The 27106-nt window shown below is 33.1% G+C and overlaps 5 protein-coding genes across 7 annotated transcripts; 2 read left to right on the plus strand and 3 right to left on the minus strand.

Annotated features, from left to right (window-relative positions):
• Positions 1-508: 508 nt before the first annotated feature.
• Cyld (ubiquitin carboxyl-terminal hydrolase CYLD) lies at positions 509-5107 on the plus strand. Of its 3 annotated transcripts, none has more exons than XM_071782961.1 (12): positions 509-886; positions 932-1300; positions 1631-1772; positions 1849-2082; positions 2627-2802; positions 2879-2992; positions 3095-3318; positions 3456-3628; positions 3714-4010; positions 4098-4213; positions 4290-4506; positions 4682-5107. In XM_071782961.1, the coding sequence occupies exons 1-12, from the start codon at positions 827-829 to the stop codon at positions 4870-4872; spliced, it is 2313 nt and encodes a 770-aa protein (XP_071639062.1). In that variant the 5' UTR covers positions 509-826; the 3' UTR covers positions 4873-5107. The 3 variants fall into 3 exon arrangements, with proteins under 3 accessions (XP_071639062.1, XP_071639063.1, XP_071639061.1); XM_071782962.1 differs by having other exon boundaries at positions 954-1300; XM_071782960.1 differs by having other exon boundaries at positions 509-1300.
• Positions 5108-5284: 177 nt separating this feature from the next.
• Positions 5285-6406, plus strand: LOC139815790 (distal membrane-arm assembly complex protein 2). Its single transcript, XM_071782964.1, has one exon. The coding sequence runs from the start codon at positions 5456-5458 to the stop codon at positions 6269-6271; it is 816 nt and encodes a 271-aa protein (XP_071639065.1). The 5' UTR covers positions 5285-5455; the 3' UTR covers positions 6272-6406.
• LOC139815791 (U11/U12 small nuclear ribonucleoprotein 25 kDa protein) lies at positions 6310-7311 on the minus strand. The gene is made up of 2 exons (XM_071782965.1): positions 6801-7311; positions 6310-6712 (listed from the first exon to the last, which is right to left on the minus strand). Exons 1-2 carry the CDS (start codon positions 7074-7076, stop codon positions 6461-6463), a joined length of 528 nt encoding a protein of 175 aa, XP_071639066.1. The 5' UTR covers positions 7077-7311; the 3' UTR covers positions 6310-6460.
• A 6888-nt stretch (positions 7312-14199) lies between these two features.
• On the minus strand, positions 14200-16935 carry LOC139816143 (F-box/LRR-repeat protein 4-like). The gene is made up of 4 exons (XM_071783508.1): positions 16774-16935; positions 16343-16688; positions 15939-16263; positions 14200-15015 (listed from the first exon to the last, which is right to left on the minus strand). Exons 1-4 carry the CDS (start codon positions 16885-16887, stop codon positions 14709-14711), a joined length of 1092 nt encoding a protein of 363 aa, XP_071639609.1. The 5' UTR covers positions 16888-16935; the 3' UTR covers positions 14200-14708.
• A 39-nt stretch (positions 16936-16974) lies between these two features.
• Positions 16975-22546, minus strand: LOC139816314 (uncharacterized). Its single transcript, XM_071783728.1, has 4 exons — positions 21914-22546; positions 20303-20527; positions 17691-17826; positions 16975-17597 (listed from the first exon to the last, which is right to left on the minus strand). Exons 2-4 carry the CDS (start codon positions 20516-20518, stop codon positions 16975-16977), a joined length of 975 nt encoding a protein of 324 aa, XP_071639829.1. The 5' UTR covers positions 20519-20527; positions 21914-22546.
• Between the last annotated feature and the right edge of the window lie 4560 nt (positions 22547-27106).

Raw genomic sequence — 27106 nt, forward strand, 5'->3', positions numbered from 1 at the left:
TATGTTTACGTAAAAAAAATTCGAGAAAATCAAATATATAAGTATCTGAAGAAAATGTTTTAATTATTGATTAACGATTAAGAAACTGAATTGATATAATTGGAATTATATAGAGTCGAATTAAACATTATAAACAATATTTGTAAACAATACTTGTAATAAAAATAAATTGTACATATATCTTTTTTAAAATATATACACTTATGTTATATCTTGCAAAAACTGTCTACAGTATTCTTAAAGAGATAAATAATAATAACATATATTAATTGTACCTTAATAACAGAATAAACTTTATAAACAGAATAATAAGATCAATCAATTAGTGTAAAGGAAACATTGTTGCTTTGCAAAAAAATTATGCAATTTGCAATAACATTAATTGCCACTACATATCCTTTTTGTAGATATATTCATATTTGTATGTCCATAGTGGATAACTTGTTGAGTTCGTGACTCCGTACGTGCAACGTACAAAAGAGAAATTCTCTAGCCAGTTTGACAGCGTTCGCTTCTGCTGGTTGAACTCCAGAGTTTCGCCGAATTCTCCGCACCGCATATGTAAATAATATAATAAAGTAAATTTTTAACGGCTCGGCAATCTGAAATATGTAACATTGAGGAAAAAGAATTCGAAAAATACGAAAATTCGAAGGAGGAAAAAATTATCGGCCGGATAACATGTAATTCTCGGAGAAAAGTGAGGGAACGAGGGTAAACGTCGAGAGGCGGAGAGGTCTTGACAGCAACGGTGATGCGTTAACGAACGAGATTGAACGTAGGTTTCCTTCGACGGTGGCGATGATCGTTTAACAAACACCGGGCCATGGAGGACAGTAGCAAGGAACGCCGGGTCCTGCAGCACTATGTTGCCAAGCAAGACACGGTACTGATACGGATATTCGGTGCGTGCGACGTTAACGTTAACAAGTTGCGTCTGGGAATGCTTGTAGAAGCACTGGAGGATTTGAAGGAGAGCGTGTTGAGGGTGCGCGTGACCGACACCGTCGGCGGATCTAAGACCTGGTGCGGCACGGAATGGCGTTGCCACAAGTACGACCTGATCCCTGTGTCGCCGAAGGTCTGGCAGTACCTGCTCGCCGTTCAGTCACCTCAGGAGAGAGTACGATTGGCGAACGACGAGGCTCTGTGCGAACAGATGAGAAATGTGTCCGTGAACGATGTGGTCTGGCACTGCTCCGACCCCGCTAACAGACGTGCCAGAGAACTGGCATTTGTCAGATACATCGGACCCGTGCCGAAACTCGGATTGGGACATTACTTTGGCCTTGAACTAGTGGTGAATTGACCAAGCTGCTTTTTAGCTGCCGCTGCTCGTTAAAGATTCGCGATTTTGTAGAACTTATTTTGTAACTAATCCTTTCTTGCGCTTCAAAATCTTCAGGGATATTTGACAAGGCTTTGTTGTAAAGATTTAACTTAAAGTTATACTGTATCTTTTATAAGAATTAATTGATTAACTACGAACAAAAAGAATATGGGCTGATAAAAAGGAAGTGCGCGACTTTTGAGACAAATTTACAATATAATTAACAATGCAATAAATGAATACATGTATATCAATATAGAATGCAATAATGTTAAGGATAATTATGTATATACGTTACAGGAAAGTCAGGAACTATCCAAAACATCCTTATTGGCCAAAGAATATTTTAGCTCCACACATTGGAATGCTGCTGCAATATTAGCCACTATAAATAATATATTACCTTACAAAGAAACCGACTCAATCTGCGGCATTGAGAAAAGTATCTACATTTTCTAATCAATGTTCCTTTCATTAGTTTTATAATCATGCAACTTACGTACTATTGTATATTTCAGCACCGTTCTTGAAAAATAATGCAGGAACTGACTATGCCAACGATAAGAAAAAATCTGTGCTTGACAGTACACCAGCTGTTCTGTTAGAACAATTTACTTTATTTAACGACAACAAAAACAACAACCAAGAATCTGTCAATATACTGAAGGACCGTCATCAGGCTGGAAAATCAGATCTTGAAAATGATGTTAATAACTATACCAAAACCATCGATCACGCCCTTTTTAAATGCGGTAATTTCACAGTCGTAAAAGCAATAAATATATTTATTTCACCAGTACTTTTCCTTAAGAATCCTAAAACGAAATTAGCCAGTGCCGGACTTTGATTTCCTCCGTGCGATAGAGGGAGGTTAATAATAGCTCAGGGTATTTAAAAATAGACAGCACAAAGCACTAGCCTGACTTCCTAGAGGGCTGCCAGTAGGTTATAAAGAGCTCTACAGTTATTGCATTTTTGTTTAACAATGACAGCAGAACTGCAGAACATTCCTATTTTTGTATTGGAGCACAAGTGGAGTAGTGATATAGAATCAAATGTGTACAGTGATGTAGAAGATATGCGCGGCATAAGCTTGTTAGATTACAGTAAGATAAAATTGACCTCTACTACACTTTTAACTCAAATGTTTTTTTTTCTTTTCCGCGATATTTATTTTACTTTTACATCAGAAAAGTGATCGTTTACTTTTTTTATGCATTGTCTTTAAGCATTGCATACAAGTACTTGAATAACAACAATTGACATAGGACAAACTTAATTTGTTAATTGCAATAGGAAATGGCGAGAAGAACGAAGTCAAAAAATTCAACAGGGTAGAGAATAAGGGAGATTTGATGGTGGGCTCTAATGTGAAAGTACTTTTGGATTCTGATGTCCATTATGGAGTTATTCGATGGATCGGCACACCGTCCGGTACAAGTCCTGGCAAATTGATGGCAGCTGTAGAGCTGGTGAGTGAAATGGATTTATTAAATAAACTGTTACAGAAGAACGACAGAAACAACTTGAACGTTGTGTCATTCGTAGGATAATGGGCATCCTTTAGGTACTGACGGAACTTACAAAGACACCAGGTATTTCCATTGTAGGCCTTACAGAGCTGTATTCACAGACATCGAACACTGTTCTCATTACGAAAACGTAAGTAGAATAAGTTACCTTCTCAATATTAATGTGCCATGTTTGTTAATTATGAAAATGAGTGAATATATTTGAATATATGAGTATATTTTTCGCAAACAGACGAAGCTCGACGAACGGCCTGCGCTTACAAATAACGACAATTTCGGCAATATGGAGAGTTCCGTAATCACGGGCATAGTACGGCCTATCTCCGTTAAGGGAGACTTGGAAAGCATATGCGGGAAGTATCGTGGTATTCAAGGTCATCATAATTCGTGCTATTTGGACGCTACTCTTTTCAGCATGTTCACATTTACCAGCGTATTTGACAATCTCCTGTTTCGGTAATTGATTTTACTTTAATCGAATATGTTTGGTTAAAAAGGATTACTTCTCTTTGAAAGAAAACATTGATTTTATTACATAAATATAACAGTAGTGTAATGGTCTTTTAAAAGTTTTTATGTGATTGACTTTTTAGCCCACCGAACGAAAAAGATTGTCCACAGTATGAAGAAGTGCAAAGGGTCTTGAGAGAGGAGATTGTAAATCCATTGAGAAAAAATATGTTTGTCAGAGCGGATCGTGTAATGAAGCTTAGAACGTTGCTCGAAAAACTGTCGTCGGTATCCGGCCTCACTAGCGAAGAAAAAGGTTTTATTTTTATATTCTGAAACATTACAGATTTTACTTTCAATTGCTTGACTAATGGCTTTTAATATATCTCTCTAATACTTAGATCCGGAAGAATTCCTAACGTCATTAGTCGCCCAGATTTTGAATGCCGAACCATTCCTCAAATTAAGCTCCGGACAGGACGCCTATCATTATCAGTTGTTTGTCGAGAAGGACGATCATTTAAATCTACCGACCGTGCAGCAGTTGCTGGAACAGAGTTTCCTGACCAGTAATATCAGACTGAAGGAAGTTCCTTCCTGTCTCATCATACAAATGCCGCGCTTTGGAAAATCATTTAAAATGTATCAGAAGATACAGCCTACGTTACTGCTCGACGTAACGGATATTATCGAAGACTGTTAAGTATCGTTATGTCACATTGCGAATTGCAGCAATCGCTTCTGTCTGAAACAATTTGAAGCAACATTTACATATTGTTTTGCAGCACCCAGACAATGTACAGTGTGCGGCAAATTGGCAGAATTCGAGTGCAAGGAGTGTTACGGGCAATGCGGCGTCGGTCTCGAAAGCATAGCTTTCTGTTCACAGTGCCTCGAAAAAGTTCGTAAACATAAAATAGATCCATAAACGTAAGATATCCAGAAATAAATTATTTTACATTTTTTTCCCCCCTTAGGTACATCGTCATGAACGAAGAACGAATCATGAACCAAAGAAGCTGACTGTACCTATGGAGTTCACAATTCTGCAAGAACATTGTCCGGTACCGCGTCTGTATCTGGAGCTATCCGCGGTGGTCTGCATCGAAACTTCGCACTACGTTTCATTTGTGAAGTGCGGCCCTGGCTCGGAGGCACCATGGTGCTTTTTCGATTCCATGGCCGACAGAAAAGGTACTTTCACTCATTTATGTAAATATAATAACTTTTTTGTATATTTTTTATATCTTATCGAATCATTATTTTGCATTTATCATGATATACACTATTACCTTTTATTGTTTAGAATCTTAAATCTTAAGATAATTATATTGTCAATTTTTATCAAAATAAATTCTTTTATCATTAGGAGAACAAAATGGATACAACATACCGGAGATGGTGCCATGTCCAGATTTTCCTTACTGGTTGAGCGAAGAAGGAGGAAATTATTTGACCGAATTGACAGACGACCGTCATTTACCGGAACACGCGAAGCGTTTACTTTGCGACGCATACATGTGCATGTATCAATCCCCGGATGTTATGATGTACAAATAACTTGACTCATAACGACTCATATTTTAAGTAATGTTAGTTCTAGCATTACTGCAAAAGTGCAATGTCCTGCTTATAGCTTTCCTTAATGACCTAATAAGTTTACATAAATTCATATAACGTTTGTAGCTGTGAGACAATCTCGAGGTCTCGGAAATCCTTATGTACAAAGTAGAAATATACATTTATATCCAAGAATATAGGTATACAAAATAAAATTGACAATACAGACACATAATTTATCTAAAGACGTCACCTGTCCAGTTCTTATTTGCATCATGAACCGACACTTTTTCAATTTCTTAATATATTTCTTAACATTCGATTTCTTTTCATTTGCAATTTATACATATAATTGATATAGTTTTCAGTCGACATAGAAAAGACTTTCTGGTTGTATTTTTGTATTCCCAAGTTCCGAAAATTGTATACAAACTAGGACCTGATGGAGCGAATTCAAAATCAGCTGTTCGATCAGTCACTTGGATCAGATTAGGTTAGAATACGGTACGCGCACGTTGGCATCGTTCTCCGACCGAAGTTTTAGCCTGAGACTCTGACAGTTAGACTCAGATTTTAACCGATAATGCTATCGAGGCGACTGACATTCGTGCTCGGTAAGCAACTGTGCGAGCGTCCGTACTTTCCGGATAACGCGCTCGCTCAGGCGGCGCGTGGCTACAGCGTGGATCATGAGAAACGACAGTACGAATGGAGAGAGAAGGAGTTCGATTCGGTGGTACCCAAAGCCGGGGACGACCCGGAGAAGCCCAAGACGTTTTTCTGGTTTCCCACGGCCGCGCCCAAGGCGACCGACTTCTCCTTGGGCAACATCGCGAAATGGTACAAGCACGAGAAGGAGGCGTATTCCAAGAGCGCCCAGGCGTTCGATCCACAGAGGCACGAGATATTGGGCGCCGATCTGGCCACCGCTCATTTCCTCGTCTATCGCGGCGGCCGGGTCAGGTTCAGGGGTAACGCTCACTGGACGGAACGGGACGACAAGGGTTCATATCGGTTACCTAACCACTACGATATGGACTACGTTCTTGAGGCGGCAGACGCCAATGGGTTTGATCTGTATTACGAGGGCCTGAGTAACTTCTGCGGCCTCGTGAAGCTCAAGTGGCTCAGTCTCAAAGACTGTAAGAACATCGACGATTGGGGCTTGGACAAGATCTCGGCCGAGTTGCCCGAATTGGAATACCTAGACATCTCCGGCTGCGAGAAGATCACCGAGAGGGGACTGGAATCTCTGTACAGAATGACCAATTTGAAGAAGCTGGTCGTAACGAATCATCACAAGTCCGTCGCGTTCGAGCTGACTTGCTTCATGTTGGAGGACTGCATGCCAGAATTGGCTTGTGAAATTCTTGTTCCTGAAGAAAAACCGAAAGACTAATGCCTATAAAAGATTAGGAATATAATAGCTTATATGACTTATGATTGTAAAGTATATTTATCTTTATTTACACAGTATTTAATTGTTATTTGTACAATCTCAACTATACTATAAAATAAAACTTCTTGACAGAAATACTAAAGAGATAAAATAACTATTATAACGTGAGTTGTAATTACAGAAATACCGTTAACTTTTTATCAACTTATTCTTTTCCCTACGCCTTTTCGCGAAGTGCAATTCCACCTTATTAGTAATACCATAAGCTTTAATGTTTTCTCCATCGTTAGAGAGCCTAGTGTCTTCGAAGCAAAGATGATATTTCTTCCAGATGTGCTTCCAGCTTATCTTCTTCTTGACGTTTTCTCTCTTCAATGATAAGGTCATGTGTCGCTTGATGGCCTTTTTCAGATCAAGCACCGTTGTGTTATGTGGAGGTACCTGAAATAACATGAATTATCATCGAAGTGATAGATACATGCAATTGCATCGTGTAATACAAATGCCATAAATTATACAAATGTATTACCACCACTGCGAGCTTCGGCAGTTCTCCTCGGTTTAAAAACAATGTTATGGCCTGCCCTTGCGCGACTGCGACTTGCGATTTGAGTTCTTCTATTGTCACATCCGAAGGCAATCCAGAGAGCAGTGGCTCGCGCTCAACAAGACTGTCTATAGTCGCCTTAGTTAACTTTACTAATTCTTGATGACTGACTCGTGTGATCTTGAGCTTCGCTTCAGCCACTTCAGCCTTCATACACGATTCTTCTTTAGCATTTTCCGCACCTTCGACGGTGTCCATGATATTACTTTCATTTGGAACGTTAACCTATTTAACCAGATTTTTAGTTTATAACATAGGAATCGCACATGTATTCATAAAATCTTTGCATTATTGGGATTTCGCGCAAATATTCTCGAAAGCTTCTCTCCTTTTATTTCTTTTCACAACACCTTGAAAATTATAAAAGTAAAGAATTACAAAAGAACAGATTTACGAAATTTCGACATATAAAATCGTAAAATATACTCTAGTAAATTTCCTCATAACCCTCGGAAGATAAAATACCATCTGAGTTCGATCATTCTAAAAAAGGAAACAGTTCCCATGCATATGTAATTTTTTGATTATGTAAAGCTCTGCGCTAGACGAACGTATTTATATTACTTTAATTATATCTTCTCTACATAAATCGAAAAATTACATATGACAGCTTTATTTTCTAAATTTATAGGTATCTGATTCGGATATATATGTTTATCCGCGAGAAAACGGTCACTTTGATGTTCTAATTCTAATAAATAGAATATGTTGCCAAACAAAAGAAAGTGATAGAAGAAGCAACACCTAGCTGCTTCTGTGCGTTTAGACATAGTTCTATTATCGCAAGTCGCTTGAAAAGGCTACAACGTGACTCTTGTAAAATGGATTTTCTAAGTGCTACTAATAATAGAGATCCACACACTTTTTCGAATCCAGGTATATTTGAATTATTAATTTGTTGTATAAGCACAATAAAAATACTATTTACTTTTTTCTTAAAGAAAATACAATAAAATAAGAAATTTTTTCGGAATTTATAAATGTTCGAAATCGAAACTGCTACACATACCTATATATATATATACTTATATAGCTCTATATAATAACGCATAGTTTTCAAAATTAAATTATTATCTACAGTTTTTATTAACTAAGCAACATTCTTAAATGCATGAAATATATTGCATCTAGCTTAAAGGTTTGAAAATTGTTTGCATTTTACAAATAATATTACAAGCAATTACTATAATAATTTTAATTACAATATGTCATTTGTTTCGTATATTTATTGCTCATTACATTTATATATAATTATTTATTACTTATATATTTTATTATTCTGTATCTTTTTGATGATTATTAGAAGAAGCACGTGTAACCCATACTCATTTAAAATTGACTGTGAATTTTGATCAAAAAGTTCTTAAAGGAAAAGTGATTTTGACAATAGAAAGAAAACCTTCAATTAATCGGATAGTGAGTATAATAGATGTTTCTTTCATATCGAGTAAAAATTTTGACTGCAGATTTTATTAATATGTAATATCGAACAATTAGATTTTAGATAACCTCGGACTTGATATAGGACATGTCACAAACGCGCTTGATGGAACAGTTTTACATCGTCATATTGATGAAACTAATTCTGCCTTTGGAAATGCAATTCGCGTAGATTTGCCATCAATTATTGGCACTGATAACCCTGAGTAAATATAAAATATTTTTAAAGAAATATATTTACTAAAAGTTTATTAATGTATGAATTGAATACGTCTACAATACTTTCAGATGTAAAATACAAATTGAATATGAAACACGTGAAGACTCTCGTGCATTATATTGGCTAACACCAAAGCAAACTGCCGATGGTAAACATCCCTTTCTACTGTCTAACAACAAGGTAAATTGGTTAAACAAAGACATTTTCTCACATCAACATAAATTATATAAAAGTTTCTATTATTTTCAGCTAATTAACGCTAGATCGTGGTTTCCTTGCCAAGACACCCCATCTGTCAAATTTACGTACTCTGCTACGGTAAGAATTTAAACACAGGTGGTATTTGCATGCTCCTAACATTTATTTGTTTACATAAAATCAATGACATTTGATTAATTACTACTGACATTATTGATAAAAGTAATAAAACTTTGCGACGAGATAAACTGCATTAGTAAAAAAAAAAATAAAAATTAGATGTTTAAAATATAATTAAATGCCTAAATTTTTTTAGAAGTTGCTTCAGTTAAATTGAAATAAAATATATCAATTTAATTTTGTTATTCGTATGTTTCATTTTTTAGATTTCAGTACCAAAAAATTATAGAGTTCTAATGTCTGCACTTTCGCTTGAAGTAGACAGGAAGGATCCGGAACTAGATAAATATAAATTCCGTCAATACATATCTGTACCATCTTATGCGGTGATTATTGCTGTGGGCTTACTAAAGGAAAAAAAACTTAACGAAGAAATGAATATATTTGCCGAAGAATACATTTTCAAGACTGAATATATAAATGATTTTCCTTCCACCATAATTAAAGAAATGTTGCAGTTTACCGAACGTTTATGTGGATCTTACGTGTGGGGTAAAGTACATAAATTTTTTAATATTATTTATTTAAATTGAATTAAATTTAAATTTTTGTAACTTTTTTTAAATTATTTTGATATGTTTATTAAAATTTATACGTATAATAAATTTTTGTTTTTTTTGTTTATTACTCTGCAAACCCAAGTGTGTTATTTTAGTTGGAGCTCCTTTTTACGCATTTCTTGCCGTTTATAATCACATCATTTAACACGATTGAACGTATTAACTTTTAATTTTATGCTTATGCGTGTTAAATGACGTAATTTAACACATAAAGGAGCATGTAAAAAAAGCGTCAGTTAAATGAGTCATTTTTAGATGTTTCTGGATGTAAAAATAACACTCGGATTTGCAGTTCAATCTTTCCATTGGTTTTTGTTATTACATTTCAAATAATATATCTCCAGGTAGATACGATATATGCCTGCTTCCACCAAGTATCGCCCATTTCGAAATAGAATGTCCATGTATGATATTTATTTCACCGTTTCTAATTTACGGAGATCGTTCTTATGTCGGTTATTTACTAGCTCGGAACATCTCACAGATCTGGGCAGGAAATTTAGTTACATGTTGCAATTATGAACATTTGTGGTTAAATAAGAGTTTCAGCATTTTTATTTCGAGAAAAATGATGCGCACAATTTTATATCATGAAGGTATAGATATCTTTCTTCAAAGGGAGGGATTAAAGAATCTGAATAGTTTGGTGAGATATTTACTTTAATTAGATAAAGATATAAAGTAATATATAATGTTATCCGATGTTATCAGTTGACAAGATTTTACATTGTATGAATTATAAACACACATCCAGTTCCTGAATTCTTTCTGGACTATTTTCTGAAATTGTATTGTGTAAATACTGTAAATTGTATTGTAGGTCCAAGAACCCGCAAATGTTGCTTTGCTAAAATGCTTATTACCTAATTTGAAAGATTCGTCACCTGACGTCACTAAATATGTGCCATACGAAAGGGGATATTTTCTTTTATGTCATCTAGAGAATATGTTAGGAGGACCTACATTATTCGAACCATTTCTTAAATCTTATTTTAATAATTTTGGATTTAAAAGCATTAATACTGCAGATTGGTTAAATTACTTGTATAAAAAATTTCCTAACAATAGAGGTAATATCCTTTTTATACATACAAAAAAACCATAGTTTTATCAGTATATATTTATACATTTAGCATTAAAAATAATAATTTCTATGTTGATTTCAGATGTTAGATGGTGTTGAATGGCGCTTGTGGTTCGGTGACACTTTTTCTACACCTGTCCTACCGGAATTGTCGGAAAAGTCTTTATGGGAAGAAAAATGTTCCGTGTTAGCTGAAAAATGGATCAAATGTGATAGTGAAGCCCGTAATTATGTACCTCTTTTGACAGCAGCCGAGTGGAACCTCTGTAACGTTGAGAAAATAATATTATTAAGATATCTACATTCTTCTCGTGGGAGTCTGTCCATAGGAAAACTGAATTCTATTTCCAATTGTTTATTTTCCCGTATCAAAAATAATGAAATACGGTAAATATGCATATCCTCATTCACACAAATTGATTCGCAATTACTTAACGTAAAACGTAACGCACGTATTTTGCAGGCTTCTTTGGCTGCTATTATGCATTAAAGTTGGATGGCCTGAGAAAGTTAGGTCAGCTTTGTATTTTGCCATTAAATATTGTTCGACAAATTATGCATGTTCTATATTTCAATCTTTGTACGAATGGCCAAAAATGCGTCAACGAACGATCAAAAGGTATCATAAAAATAAAGAAAAGATGTTGAATGAAACTTGGGAGAGAATCGGCCAAATTTTACACCAAAATTTATAATTATTTTTGCAACAATTAACCTAATTTTTTTTTAATGGGTAAGTCATTAGTAAATGTAAATGTTACTTTTTCCTTTGTTCATGTGAGTATAAAGTTTCATCAAAATCAGAATTTTCAGATTCGCGAAGTTCCCTTGTTTATAGATTATTTTGAAAGGCAATTACCTACAGAATCAAATAAACAATATGGAGAGAGATATTTCACCAAGTAGTCAAGTCTATAGATTAGATATACGATATAAAAGGAAAGAAACTGGATTCTTTCTGGCTGACATGTTGGTCCTTGAGGACGACGTTTTTAAACTGCTGCTAAGAAAAATATAAACAATTTTTACACAACCATTCCTTCTTCAATTTTTTTTTTGAAAATGTAATTGATTTTATTTTATTACTTTTAAATAAAAATGTTCAGAAAGTTAAATTTTTGTTAAAATGTCATTATTTTATAATTATGCTTTAAAATAAAGCCGAATTTGGTTCTAAAAGTAGCTCAATGTGGCCAACCATCAAATTAAAAAAAAAGCAAAATTTTGATGCAATGTAAACGAACGATTAGTATCAGTGTGCTATGGAAGCACCCATCACCTATCATAATCCACCAGCGAAATTCAATAATTATTTTGGCTGTGGTACTGTGTAATAAAAAAATGTATACGCAGGCAAATTGTAAAAATTTGTGACTAAATCAAAACGTAAAATAACTTCTTAGAAGATGTGATATCAAAATTAAGCCGCGATCTTGAAAGCAGTTTGTATGGTATACCATGCTGAAGTTCTTGGGAATTATAATTATATGAAAAATATCTCGTTTTGAAACAGAGAGCTGATATCGAGGACGTAAACGTATTTCCCTTGATAACTTGCACAGTTGTGATTGCATCTGGTTTCCTTATGTTCATCCTTATATTTTTTACAATATTAAATTAAAAAATTTTTTAATAATAAGAAAAAAGGATCTATCCCATTAATTTAAATGTTTTTTAAACATTATCTTTTTATTACTAAAAACGTTTTTAAAAACGTTTAAAAACTATTTCTTTGCTATTTGGGATATTTATCCAATGTATTTTTAATATTTCTAAAAATAATACTACAATATTTGTCGCAGAGATATATCTAACATTGATCGAAATGTTTATAATAAATATTTATATTATATTGCCAAAAGATATAAAAAAACATTTCAGTTTATATACAAGAAATATTTTTCAATACATTTCTAAAATGTTCAATACATTTCTACACTTATCATTGAGGATAAACTCCCAATATACACTCATCATTGAAAGTTTAATCCACAATTTACCTAAACCTTAATGGTCAATACTTAATCTATACCTAAATTTAAGTGTTGACACTTAACTTTGATGACAAACACTAAACTTATGCTCCTAAATTTGTGTGTTAACACTTGGGTGTTAACCATCAAAGTTGAGTGTATTTTTTCATAAGGGGTTGACAATGTTTAGTGGAAACGAACTAAACGATAGATGGCATTAAGATTACACCTAGTTACAACAATTACATATATGTAACTCTGAATAAATATAAGAATTATAAGATATTTTTAGAGAAACATCTATCCAAAGTGATCGATGTAAAAATTGAATACACCCACAATACGATACTTTCAGATGTAAAATTCAAATTGAATATGAAACAAGACCAAACTCTCCTGCACTATTCTGACTAACACCTGCGCAAACTGTTGATGCGGTTTATATTCTTTCCTATTGTCTAACAACAACAAGGTATACTGGCTAAACAATGATATTTTTCTACATGAATGTAGAATGTATAAAAGTCCAATTTTTTTCAGCTAATATGTTCTACAGCATGGTTTCCTTGCCAAGACATCTCATCTGTCAAATTTGCATAATCTGCTACGGTAAAAATTTAAACACTATTTGTATAAATTTCGCATTAATATTTATTTACATAAAAACAATGACAATCGATTGATTATTATTGATATTAGTGATAAAACTAATAAAAATTTACAAAGAAATAGAACGTTAATGAAAGAGAAATGAAATACTTTTACACATAAAGTGACAATATTTTCTTAGAAATTACTTCAGTTGAACTAAAATAAAATATATATTTAACTTTAGCTGGCACTGTGTGGGGTATTAAATGCCCCACCCTAGTTCACCTCTAATTTAAGCCCCCTTATAGTACGAAAATGGTAGTAAAAATGGAAGAGTTAAAATATAAGAGTCATGAATTTTTGAGTGTAAACAGTCATTTTTTTCGTTTTCTTATACGTTCTCCAATTCTTTTCATACTTAACATTACATTTTATCAAAATAACCTATGACATTTGTTAAAACAACATTCGAAGACTATCGTGGAATTTTTTAAAATAAAAAAATCAATAGCTTCCTCGCAGCAAGCATATTTTAGTGGTGGGGTCTGAAACGGCCCCAGTGTGCCAGTTATGTGATTCTGGTGAAGTGTGCCGGCTAAAGGTTAATTTTTATTGACATATTTAACTTTTTTAGATTTTAGTACCGAAAAATGTTGTTATGTCCGCACATTTACAAAGTGTATATGCGAATGTCCGGAGATAGCTGTATATAATACATTCCTTCAAAGTACCGGTACCATATCTTATACGGTGATTATTGCTGTGGGCTCACTAGAAAAAAGACGTCCTAATGATAGGACTGAAATATTTGCCTAAAGCAAGTTTATTGACATGTATGAATATGTTTCGTTTCGCCACGATAGAAACTATGTTGAATATTTTAGATTATATGCATAGTAATCGTACACACATTTCTGCATTCTTATTGCATTATTTTCTGAAATTGTATTATAGATAAAAAATCCCGCAAATATCGACTTGATAGATTGCTTATTACCCATCTTTATATCCAAATTGTGGATACTAAGGGTCTTATCAATGTTTCCGATGTTTAGAGTGCAGGAATGTTTGCACGATTATTATGTACGTATATAATCTAAAATATTGTCAATTGGTAACATTATTGGTAGTAATATAGCAGACGTAAAGATCATGAGCACCTCGGAATATTTTTGAAGTGTGCTGAAGTGACATGAAGTGCTTATTTTATGCAAATATCTTTTTATTTGGAAGTGGCACGCAAGAATTCTCAGCGTGTCATTTCTCGCTTCTGACGTCACAATTAATCTTACGTGATAGCGGAAAGAGCCCAACAGCCTTAATATAGTTTGCCTTAATATTTCGCTAAACAACTATTTCAAGCAAAAAAATGACCATCTGCCAAAAGAGTCAAATTACAAAAAAGAAAAAAAAAGATAAAACTGTTCGAAAATAAATTATAAATAAATGTGGATATTTCGTTTTTATTAGGCATTAACTTTTTTTACAATCTAGTTCGCTAGATAATTTTTAAAAAGTAAATTGCTGCATATATAATATATGTATATATATATCCCAAAAGGGTTAACAAAACTTTTCAAATTATCATTCAAGTATATAGGTGAACACATGCGGATATCTTTCCTTCCATACGTTAACCAAACCATCGTGAATGTTACAATGTATGAGATGAAACTCTTGCAGTTTTGGACATTGTTCCAAAATAGTAAAACACTTATCAGGTGTAACAAGTGTCACCCAATAAAGTTGTAACTGTTTTAAGTTTTTGCACTGCGTTAATAATTTCAAATTGTGATCATTGAGAACGATACAGCGTAAAGTAACTAATTCCAGGCGTTGCCAGGAAGGAAGTAATCTGTGCAAGTAATCATCAGCGACTGGAGGTTTGAATCTGTAACAAAAATCATATATAATTTTTATAGTATTGCAATTACAAAAAGTGTGAAAATTAGAAATTTCCTCGTTATTACAGATTGCTACCATTGCTCCTATTCAGAGCAATTTAACATTTTATTTCGCTCATAAAGCATTCTCTTATAAGGAAGCTTGTATTTTGCTTCATGTATAATTATTAGTATTTATTAGTTTGGCTTCTTCATAGCGAAAAACTTTATGAACCAAATAAAATAGGAGCAATGGTAGCGATTGATCTAAAATAATGAAGAAGCAAGTTCCTAATTTGCACACTTTTATTTAAATTTTAAGTTTAACATTTTTATGAATTGATAAATTAGCTTAGTAGCACAAATGGGGTTTTACAATCGACGCAATGTCAAATCGAAGTTGACTTTGGGAGTTCAAGCTATACGGTTTATATATGGACTCCGCATATGGACCTTTGATCGCGTATAAAGCTAGGTATAATCAACCAAATCTTAAAGAATTATATATAAATAGGGGTAAAAAAGACTGAAGAATATAATGGTATTGTAAATAGCCCAATATCTCAAAATTTGCGGAAGTTAGAGCTACCACGGACATTTCTCAAAACATTCAAAATTTATATAAAATTAAAGGACTCCGTTAACAATCATCGCCAAATTCAAAATTTAACCCGATATCACACACACACGCGCGCGCGTACGGACATTTTGTAAAAATGTGATATTTCAACGTTTTAGAATATTTAGAACACATTGGCAAAGAAAACTGAAAAAATTTTTTCACAAGAAACACAGCTTTCTCTATGAGGAAGCACAAAGAAAATTAATGTAACTTTTTCAAGATCCTCGAAATGCAAAAGAAGCAAACACAAATTTCAATCAAGAATATAGTAATGTATTAAGAAAAAAAAATTAAAAAGCACACACTTACCGGGGAAGGTACACTTTTCGTAAATTTTTACAGTCAGCGAGATTGTCAATATCCTGCGATGTAAGAATACAGTCCTCTAAACGTATTACTTCCAAGTTAGGACACAAATTTATAAATTTATACAGCTGTGTTGCAGGTGTAGTTCTCATATAGAGTGAATTTTTAAGATTGACCTCACGCATCCGTGGATTTTTTTGCAGTATTTTGTAAAGGCATTCAGCTCTTATATGTGCATTACAAAGGTTTAAATGTTCCAAACCATTTAATTTCTCGAGATACAAAAATCCTTTGTCATCTATGTCACCACAATAATTTAGATTCAATTCTAAAAAGAGAAATGTGTTGAGCATATACAATAATCCCGACAATCCCATGTTTCATATACTTTATATGTATATACATACCTTTCAAATTTACACATATTTCCGAAATTTTAAGTAGGGCAAGGTTATTGATAGAATAGCCGCAGGATTCTAATCTTAAGTGCGTTAAACCCTTGCCACAATTATCAAGAAAGTTTATAAAATCCTCAACTCTAAATGTGCTTTTTGTAAGATCTAACTGCTGCAATTTATTACATCTAGATGTAAAGTAACAAAATATATTGCTCATATTGCGTGGACAGTGTATATTCAAACGTTTATATAGTCGAGGGTCTTGTATCAAATTATTGAAGCGTTTATTTACACGATTCAAGCGGCATAACGTCATCAGATCCAAGTTTTTTAATATTATTAGTAGCATTTCATCCTGCAAAAATAAAATATAAAACTTTAATACACGAGATGATATTGCAATAAATATTATGAAAAATAGGCTTCTTAGAATACTTTACAGGAAGATCAGATATATTGAGACGTGATAGCTCCTTGGATTCATCCGAAGAGAGTTTTATAAGTTTTGCACAATTCGAATGACGAATTACATCCAGAGATACATTTTTGTGCATCAAATTCTCTCTCAAAGTACTCTCCTTAGAAACCCTTATTCTTATGTTATTGCTGCAAATAACATTGAAACAAATTTATTTTTATTGTTAGCAGAATAAAGAGATTTTAATAATATTTTGATAATAATACCTTTGATAATAGTATCGTTGATAATAATACTTTCCATCCTTACAATATTCCATTATAATACAATATTCAGAAAAATGTCGTTGCAAATAATCTATATCCAAGTGTGCATTTTTGAAATCTGCTGTTAAATTATGAATATTCTCATGGTGTGGAAAGTACATGCAGTTAATTTCCTTTAACAGATTAGTTAAAGTCTTGTCATAATTTTTAGGACGAACCAACTTTGATGTACCGATAAGCATCACAGCATCTAGCTTTGTGTAAAGAGGTATTTCATGGAAATCTGTACCTCTGTCTTTAAAAAATAATCTTAGCATTTTTGTTTTAAAGTCACGCGGGTGTGATAAGGGTGGAGAAAATAATCTTGATGTCGGGGGTACAATCTCAGACTTATCATCAGTTCCAGTTGCCAATTGTTGTTGAAGATCAATTTCAGACTTATAATCAGTTTCCCACAATTTAAACCATTTATTATTAGAATCATCTTGAGCCAAAATTTGAATTACGTCTCCAGGATTGTTTCGTGACATTTCGTATATAGAAACTCTGACTGGATATACAGCTTCATGAAACTCGATATCTTCAAAAAAAAATATATATAATTATACTCTCTTCTCAACAAAAGCGTATCTTCTTTAACAATATCTTACTTGTAAATTCAAGTATCACATACCAATATAATTATTTCCGATCGGTCTTCTAAGTTGATACCATGGAGGCCATAGTATACTATCATATTTTGTCATGGATTCTTCGTATTGCCACGGAGTTATTGAAATGTCGATATCACTATTCCATCCATTCAATTTCTGTTTTGAAAAGTCAAAATGTATCAAATAGTAGAAAAAATCTTGTAATATATAAATTTAGAACAAAACAATTTCCGTCGCCAGCAAATAATTCAAATTAAGTCGTTTTATTTTCGACCCAACTGGCCAATTAACACAAAATTGCACGACGTTTCGACCGAATTCCGGTCCTTATCAAGTGCTATTAATTTAAATTACACCGATCCGCATAACAAATTGCATCGTTGACGTGGTGTCCTGACAACGTCAAGACAAACGCAAAACTAAACAAAAGAGAAAATAATACATTTAACAATAGAAAAACTATACAAAATCGTTGCAATGTTAGCCGTACAATGCGAGACATGAACTTTAAAGTTCTTCACACCATCCCGAAGAGATTAGATTGTGTCATTAGGAAGGGTAAGGACGCGTTGCCGAGTCTCAGTCAGACTGAGTTAGTTTATAAGATTGATTGTGCAAATTGTGATGCGGTATATATTGGCCAGACAAAAAGGCATTTAGAAACACGCATCAAAGAACATCGATGTGATATTAGAAAAAATGTAGATAATCATTCTGTTGTGAGCAAACATCGCCTTACACACAATCATGATTTCAAGTGGCAACATCCGAAAATTCTATACAAAGAAAAACATTTCAAAAAAAGAGAAATATCCGAAATGTTTTTCATTAAAAAACATGATTGCACAATCAATTTACAAAATGATACTGAGAGCCTGCCATCTATTTATAACCGGGTCATAGGTATTACTTAGTCGGCCCTGTATATTCGGTTCTGCTCGTTTTTCCATCAGAGCGCCGTTTGCTATCCGCGGATTACGTTGACAATTTCATTTCGACTTTGACTGTCTTACTGTCCGGACGTTGTGCCTCGATATGGCTTGTGACGTTTTGATTTCACCGTTTGTTTTGGAACGCATAAGAATTGTAAGCTTTTAACTAATCTTTACAGTGTTAATTAATTTTATTGTTTTTGACCAGCGTGATATTGCAACAATTTTGTATAGTTTTTCTATTGTTAAATGTATTATTTTCTCTTTTGTTTAGTTTTGCGTTTGTCTTGACGTTGTCAGGACACCACGTCAACGATGCAATTTGTTATGCGGATCGGTGTAACTTAAATTAATAGCACTTGATAAGGACCGGAATTCGGTCGAAACGTCGTGCAATTTTGTGTTAATTGGCCAGTTGGGTCGAAAATAAAACGACTTAATATAAATTTAGATTACGATTACTTTGTACAGGACAATATAACGAATAATACACATACTATGAAATATGTTTCTCCATTGAAACTCGAAGAATAAAATAGGATAATTATTTAGTTTAGAGAAGCAACCTTCTACGACCTTAACCTTGATGTACATATTATACTGAGCACTCTCCTGAGTAACCTTCCAAAATTTTTAGCCGTCGTTCGTTATTTATTAAAACGTTATTAATAAAAAAGTTTGAGAAATATAATAGTGCTAATTAAGGAAAGTCAATTTGCTGATATGTGTTTATAGACAGTATACATGTGGGCGGCAGAGGGATTCAGCCTCTCCCTTTAGCAGGGATTGACTAGAGTTCCTCTAGTAATTATATAAGAGTTACGACCCCGCGTGATAACTCCTGATTGGTTCGCCATTAATAAGGAAGAAGTTAGTGCAAATGAGACAAAGCTTTAACATCCAAATGAAAAGTACGAGAGTAGGAAGGCTGTCTCTCTCGATCGTTCGCTATAGATCCCTAGTAATTATTAATTACGGACGGTGTCGTAATTCTTACTAGAGGAACCCTAGGGTGAACCTCGTTTCGTCCTGTAAACAGAGATAGAGTGGGGTAAGCCTCGCTTAGAAAGTTAAACCGTTATTCAATGATAGATCTTGTCTTGCCCATTGAGTAGGGGTGGAGTGGAGATGACATCGCTTTTCGTGTGAAAGTGAAAACCCGCATTGTATGTACCATGATAGACCTCTAAACGAGAACTGAACGTTTGCATGTAAAAAAGAATCGAAAGTGGTATAGTTCTATCTATCTATACGGTGTTAAAGAAATCTATATTCTATTTATATCTTTTGTTAATAACTTTATAATCAATAACGACGGCTAAATCTTTGGAATGTTACTCAGAAGAGTGATCTTGGCAACATATGTCAAAGGTAAAGTCATGAAGAGAAATTCGTCTATTTAACCCTCAGAGTACGGACTATAAAAAAGTTACGTTCCGTACGGACATGGGTTAGCCTAACCCGGCGACTTTGATTGACTGTATATCGGGCTGTAATTTGTCAATTGAAACAATTTTTTTTGGATCGGAAATTTTCTCAAAAATACAATGGCGTTGATAGATTTATTACATTATTTGTTTAAACAAAGATACACACAAAGACACAAAGATACTTCCTTTGAAATGGCGCTACTTTCAAAATTCGCTCGGGTTACGCTAACCCAGTCCGTACTCTGAGGGTTAAACATTCTAGATAATTACCTGAAATGGTTCTCCATAGTTTGAAAATTTGGGTGGTCCAATTATGTCAGGGGCCGTGTAAAATACACTGAGATTAGAGTGGATTTTAACGTGTCTTTTTTTCACAAATTGATAGCTGAAGTCAACGCTAATATCCTCTCCTCCTACGGATTTTCTGCCGATATAAGGATATCGACCACAACTCTCACCATATAAAGATTGGTAATTGGATGCCATATTTTCTCTCTGAAAGAAGACCAAAAATATGGAGAATTATAATCCTTGCTTTTGTAGCATATGCTAAAATGCATTATAACATCATATATTTGCAATTATAGCATGTACATAATCTAAATTTATCTTCCTTCCATTCACATTGTTAATACTGACACACTATTGTCTGCATGCGTATTACGTAATGTAAACTACAGATTTTTAGTACTGGCTGTGAATATATTGCAGCCCTTGTAGAAAAAGATTTTAATTAACAATACATTGCAAATCTTGTTCTACAGAGAATAGTGTATATCTATAGTATTTATTCTTAAAAACATTAATTTTTACTGAAATTATAATTTCTTTACTTTTCTATTAACAAATTGTACTATTATTATGGAATATAATAAATAAATTGTTAATAAATAATTATTTTATATATTTTAATTTTGATCTCAATATTCTGCATTGTACACGCAAGCAACTGATCCCATATGTACTCTTTTTTATGAAATAGATATATGTATTTATTTATTTTGTAACGATGCACCCTTGTCAACGCATCGTCTCCCGGCTAACACGCGCCGGATGCCGCCCGACCGTCGGGCGAGGATAGTGCGCGGTGCGCCCACCTTTTTTTAATTCGCTCAAAATTATCGTGTGCGCGAGCGTTTGCGGCTCGCGGCACCGATATCCCTTCGGGGCCACGACGAACCCCGACGGGATTCGATCTCCGCCGAGTGTGAGCGCGCGTAATTTTGCACTGCTCCGACCGCCGCGCGGCTCGCACGAGGATCGGCCTCTTCACCGAATCTATCATCCCCTTTATAAAAATCGGCGCCGCGGCGAAAGAAGACACTTCGACTTGAGATCAGCAACCGATCCGCTGCTCCCGAAGAAAAGAGACCTATCCAGAACCTTCTAGGGCGACACGCAAAACAGGGTCCAGTAATCTGTGCCTCGTCCAAGAAGTCTTGGTCGTCACCTAAACTCCCGTAGCCTGACTTCCCGGGTCGATTGAGCGAGGTGAGCGCATGATGGCAAACGCACGTGGCGGGAAGTAAGGCGAGGAGCGAACTTGAGAGACGCGTCGTGGAAAAGCTGAAGGGAAGCATCGTGAGAGCAAGGAAAGGATTGGAAGAGAGGGAGAGAAGGAGTAGGTGAAGGCAAAGGGTGAATATAAAAGTAAGTAAAAGAGAGAAGGAGAAGAGAGGCAGAATATGGATTTAAGATTTTCCGAAATGTATTTTTTATCTTACTGAATGTATCTTTTATCTCATTTTCCGATACACGTTATAACATGTTTTACCACGTGGTCTGTGTTTCACACGGTAAAAGAACAACGGTATACACACGTTTACGCGCACCAAAAAAAAAAATTGAAAAATTTAAATTGCTTACGTTCGCTACACTTACGCTATCTAGAATACTCGAAGACCGCACTCGACCATACGTCCGCACTCTTCGACAGGTAGGCGAGAACAGACCTCGACTATTCTCGATCTATTCAAACATTCCCGATTTCTCCTTCCAGCATACGCAGCGAGCGCCTGGGCGGTCACGCATAGGTCACTCCATGGCACGCACATCTGCCATCTTCTTTCTCTTTCTATCATGTAGCTCTCTCTCTCTTTTTCGCTCAACGGAAACTTTCTTTTTTGATGTAAACTGCAAACTGCAACTCGACCGATCATCACTGATGATCCAGATCCAGAGTGAGGATAGCGTATACCTGAAAATAAAAAAGTAAGATTAGTAAAGGAAGCAAATTAAAACTTTGAAAATTATTGCAATACGTTATAAACAATGTAATGAGCAGGGAATTAAATGAAATTATTGTGATTTATGAATTTTAATAGAATAACGTATTGGCATTTGCATCATTGAAATAATTAGAAAGAAGCGTAATAAAGGTACGTAATTGATTTAGAGAGAAGAAATGGATCATGCGTCACAGAAATAATATTCGTTTAATATTTTATTTGATAATTATGCCTTATGCATAAACGACTGAAGAAAGATCATGTAGTTGCAATTCTCGACTTAATTAAATATTTTACATATTAGCTACAATAGTTTTCGTAATATTTTATTCGAATTCAGGAATTTTCCTGTTAGCATGTTTTAATCCAGGTCGAGTTGAGTCACACACACGCACGCACATGTACGGGGGTTAGTGGAGGCAGAGGGAAAGAGAGAAGAAAAAGATTCAGGTATGAGGGTGAGGTATAATATTGTAAGGGGTTTTTGGGAACGTCCCCCGTGAAAAACGCCTTTGTAAACCTTGAGGGGACACAAATAAACTACATACAATACAATGCAATCAACTAAACTAATTTCTATCGATTTTTATACTACTTAATGTTCCGCTGCATGGGTTTGCACCCTGACATAGTCTTGTTTCATCTAAATCTCATCTCGTCTCGTCTCGTCTCGTTTCGCGGCATTATTATATATTATTATTAAAATAATTAAAATAAAAAAATAGTTTCTCAAAATTTTTTAAAATAATAAAATAGTTCTTTGCAAATATGAAATATCGCAAGCACATGCTTTGTGTGCTTTTTTAAAATAAAAATTTAATTTTAACAGTATATCATTATTATCTAATTGAATATTTTAAAGAAAAAACAGTTTTTCACATTTTTTTAAATAAAGAAATGTTTCTTTGCAAACCTGCGATTGCGAGCACGTGTATTCAATGTTCCTCCACCACCACGTAATAGAAGACATGCAGAGCACACGTGCACGAGCATCAAAGAAAAAGAAATTGCAAAATTTTACTGTGTTATTCTCTTATTATTATTATTGCAAAATTTAAATTGCTCCAGAAATTGAACTTGGAAACAAAAAATTAATTGACTATTAATCAAATGTTTATGTCTGAATTACAATATAACAATCTGAAGAGTATGCTTATTATTATCTATATTGAGCAAAGATGAGAAATAACAGTGAAAGAAGAATTTTATATTTTTTTAGTTTCAGACGACTTAGATACAAGGAATATTTCATTTAACATGGATGATGAAAATAATATTAACATTCCCAACGTTTCTGAAGGTAATACAAAAATTATTTTAAACAAAATATTCGAACGATTATTCATATGATAATGGTACTTTTATGATAGAAAGTGAAAGTGCATTCTCCAATTCAATATCTGAAATAATTATGTGCATTATACAAATGTTAAAATCAGCTTATTTTTGTATATTAATATCTAACGTCGTCATTTATATTATCACAATTAATTATATTTATCATATTATAATTTTTAATCTTCTACATCAATCAATGGCAATTATGTTAACAATTGCACTTCTAAAAAATAATCTCCGAAATAAATTTGTGTTATTGTGTTCCAAATTAAACTGATTATTAATAATGATGTTACAATATTTATTTTTAAAGGTAGATCATAAACGGTGATAACGACAAAAAATATGAACCACAACAGATCTAACATATGCTGCATGAATTGCCCTTGCATTGGTATATATTTAATAAAAATTTATACAGTGTTACAAAGTATTATTACAAATCGCACTTTATTTTTAAAAAATATTGTAGTGATTTGGCAATGTTTATTTACAAGAGAAGATAGTATAATAATTGTTGGCAACTTTCTAGGGAAGATTAATAGGAAATTGGATATGGTTATACATCACATCATGCAATCGAAAAATGGAAATGATACTAATAATGATAGTAGAAGACAGGAAAATGTTGAATTATTTGTACAACTAGAGACAAAAGAAAAATTTGATGAATTTGAAAAATTGCTTGCAATGGACGAAAAAAAAACAAGAACAATTTGTAAGTATAAATTACATCTCGAGAAAAAATGATTAGATATAATCACATATGATTATATAAAATCGACATTAGATATAATTAGATATAAAAATGGACCGATATAATGTATATAATTATATATAACCACATATGGTTATATATAATTGTATGTGGTTATATCTAATTATATCTAATGTTGATTTTATATAAAATCATATGTGATTATATCTAACATAATAAATATTTTATATATATTAAAAAAGAATTCTGTTAACTTCGATTAAGGAATAAAGCATTGATAAATTAAGTGTATATTTTTTTCAAAAGCCAGAATCAAAAGTGAAGTGATTTACATATAACTTGGCGCTGCTTGACGTGAGATACTGCCGTGTTTCTTGATACCATTCTTATACCATTGTTTGTCAAATTTTAAATACGAGAAATAAATCCTATCGGATGCCATCTATCGGATAATCCGAATTTAAGTTTATATATGGTTATATATAATCATATATAATCTACATGGATAAATGCTTAATTTTTATATATCTTATATATATATATATATATATACTTTATATATAAATTATATGAACTTATATATAATCATGTCAAAATGTATGTGAAACTTTATATATATATATATATATATATATATATTCAATAGGATTCGTTTCTCGTATTTAAAATTTGACGGACAGTGGTATAAAAACGGTATCAAGAGACACGGCATTATCTCATGTCAAGCAGAGCCAAGTTGTAATATATGCATGGAATAAATCATTTCACTTTTGATTCTATAGCTTTTGAAAAAATATACATCTTAATTTATCAATGCTTTATTATCGTTAACAGTTCTTTTCCAATATATATTGACTATATATGGTCATGTATGGTCATATATGATTATATATAATTATATATGATCATATAGAGACAAAATTCATATATAATTGCATTATATATAATCATATATGTATATTTATATATAATTATATATAATTTTTTTCCCGGGTACGCACACATGACCTGCAGTAATATTTTATAATACTGAATTATATAATATTATGTAACGAATTTTTGAATTTAATATCTATAATATATATAAAAACGATTCAAATAAATTTTTAAATTTAGGATTAAATATCTACAGTATATATGATGATTTGCGAATCTATATCTATACAGATATAGTGTTATATCTGGTTGTACATAGGACAAGATTAGGCATATTAATATATCTGGCTATATATGACTTTATATATATATTTGTATATAATGCTATATCTAGTTATATGTAGGGTGCACTACTCATATATCATTATATCTGGCTTCACATACATTTATATACGATTAGATAAGCGCTATTTCTGGTTGTGTATAGCGCCAAATTAGTCACATTAATATATCTGGCTATATATGACTGCATATATAGTTGTATATAATGCTATATCTTGTTATATGTAGGATGCACCACTCATATATCATTATATCTAGCTTCACATAAAATTATATACATTTATATACAAGTAGATATGGTGCTATATCTGGTTGTATGTAGGACCACTGATTGCACATGTGGCCGTGTATAATTACATATGACCCCATATAAAAACATATATAATTATATATAATTATATATATACCAGATATAATTATATATGATTATATCTAATCATTTTTTCCCGGGATTTCTCATGTGTTAAATCACCGTGGTTAAATCTATCGAAAGTGGATTTTGCAAGTATCGGGCTACAAATTTTGTCAGTGTAGAACGGTTTCTGCCGTCATTCTTGGTCGTAAATTTAACAAGCGTAATTGTTGAAAAGTCAAATGTATAGCAAACATGATAACGTATTAATGATGACGAATTACATTATAAATGTATTAATGTTATCAGTGATGTTATTAATACGTCATTGTATTAGCGAGATAAATATATATTACATTTCTCATTTAATTATTTCTTTATAAAAGCACGGAAAAATATTTTAATTATATAGAGAACCGTTATAAAACAAGAAGGCGGTAAAAATATAAGGGAACACATAAGACGAACTATGAAAAGGCTAATGACGGATGATTTAGCAGTACAATATTCCTGGAGCGGGCAGAAAAATACGATCCGATTTAAAGATTTGCTTACTTCAAAACTTATTCTGAGTAAGTCGTAAAAAAAAGTATAACATTCATAGTTTTAATATTTAATTAATATATTTTTTTCCCAATTTTGTGTACATGTAACATCTTCCAAAATGAGAATTAATAATTTCCAAATTTGTTTCTTATTCAACGCTTCTTCTTCACGCACATTTTTCTCCCAAAACGATTTATTCTACGTAAAGTAATATTTGATTCGTTACAGATTCTGTGGCGTCTCTGCATACATCAGGAAACAAAAAAACCATGGAAGATGCTATACAATCTTGGCTAAATCACGCATCGGATCGTAAAAAAAAAGGAGAAAAAAATGAGGATTAGCGTGAGTTAATTGAAATTTTAATTTCTTTATTGGTTTAGAACATTGCTGCAAACGGAGCCGCAATTATCGTAGACTTGAAGAGAATACAGAGAAAAATCCCTTTTTTTCTGTATATGTGTGTACATGTATGTATGTATGACATAGCTTGCATCTAATAATAGTCATTGGAATTTCATCTGTGCTATAATTTCCGATGTTGCTGATGAGAGGATTTTCGCGATCAGGTTTATAGACTTTAGTGATCATCTCATAAATAACTTTATTGACATACTCTACTTGAGTTTGTGTATGCTGAATAATATATTCTCTCTGGCACAATAAAGATCTTA

Source organism: Temnothorax longispinosus, chromosome 7 (genome assembly GCF_030848805.1).
Source record: "Temnothorax longispinosus isolate EJ_2023e chromosome 7, Tlon_JGU_v1, whole genome shotgun sequence".
Taxonomy (NCBI): Eukaryota; Metazoa; Arthropoda; class Insecta; order Hymenoptera; family Formicidae; genus Temnothorax; species Temnothorax longispinosus.

Coding starts and splice junctions, on each gene's coding strand:
- Cyld (XM_071782960.1), top strand. CDS start 827: ATGGAGGACAGTAGCAAGGAACGCCGGGTCCTGCAGCACTATGTTGCC. Junction 4,011..4,097: donor AACGGATATTATCGAAGACT/GTTAAGTATCGT, acceptor ATTGTTTTGCAG/CACCCAGACAATGTACAGTG. Junction 4,507..4,681: donor TTCCATGGCCGACAGAAAAG/GTACTTTCACTC, acceptor TTTTATCATTAG/GAGAACAAAATGGATACAAC.
- LOC139815790 (XM_071782964.1), top strand. CDS start 5,456: ATGCTATCGAGGCGACTGACATTCGTGCTCGGTAAGCAACTGTGCGAG.
- LOC139815791 (XM_071782965.1), bottom strand. CDS start 7,076: ATGGACACCGTCGAAGGTGCGGAAAATGCTAAAGAAGAATCGTGTATG. Junction 6,713..6,800: donor TGCCGAAGCTCGCAGTGGTG/GTAATACATTTG, acceptor ATGTTATTTCAG/GTACCTCCACATAACACAAC.
- LOC139816143 (XM_071783508.1), bottom strand. CDS start 16,887: ATGCACAAAAATGTATCTCTGGATGTAATTCGTCATTCGAATTGTGCA. Junction 16,264..16,342: donor AATATGTGTAAATTTGAAAG/GTATGTATATAC, acceptor TTCTCTTTTTAG/AATTGAATCTAAATTATTGT. Junction 15,016..15,938: donor CGAAAAGTGTACCTTCCCCG/GTAAGTGTGTGC, acceptor TTTTTGTTACAG/ATTCAAACCTCCAGTCGCTG.
- LOC139816314 (XM_071783728.1), bottom strand. CDS start 20,518: ATGGCATCCAATTACCAATCTTTATATGGTGAGAGTTGTGGTCGATAT. Junction 17,827..20,302: donor ACTATGGAGAACCATTTCAG/GTAATTATCTAG, acceptor TTTTCAAAACAG/AAATTGAATGGATGGAATAG. Junction 17,598..17,690: donor GATCGGAAATAATTATATTG/GTATGTGATACT, acceptor TTTTTTTTGAAG/ATATCGAGTTTCATGAAGCT.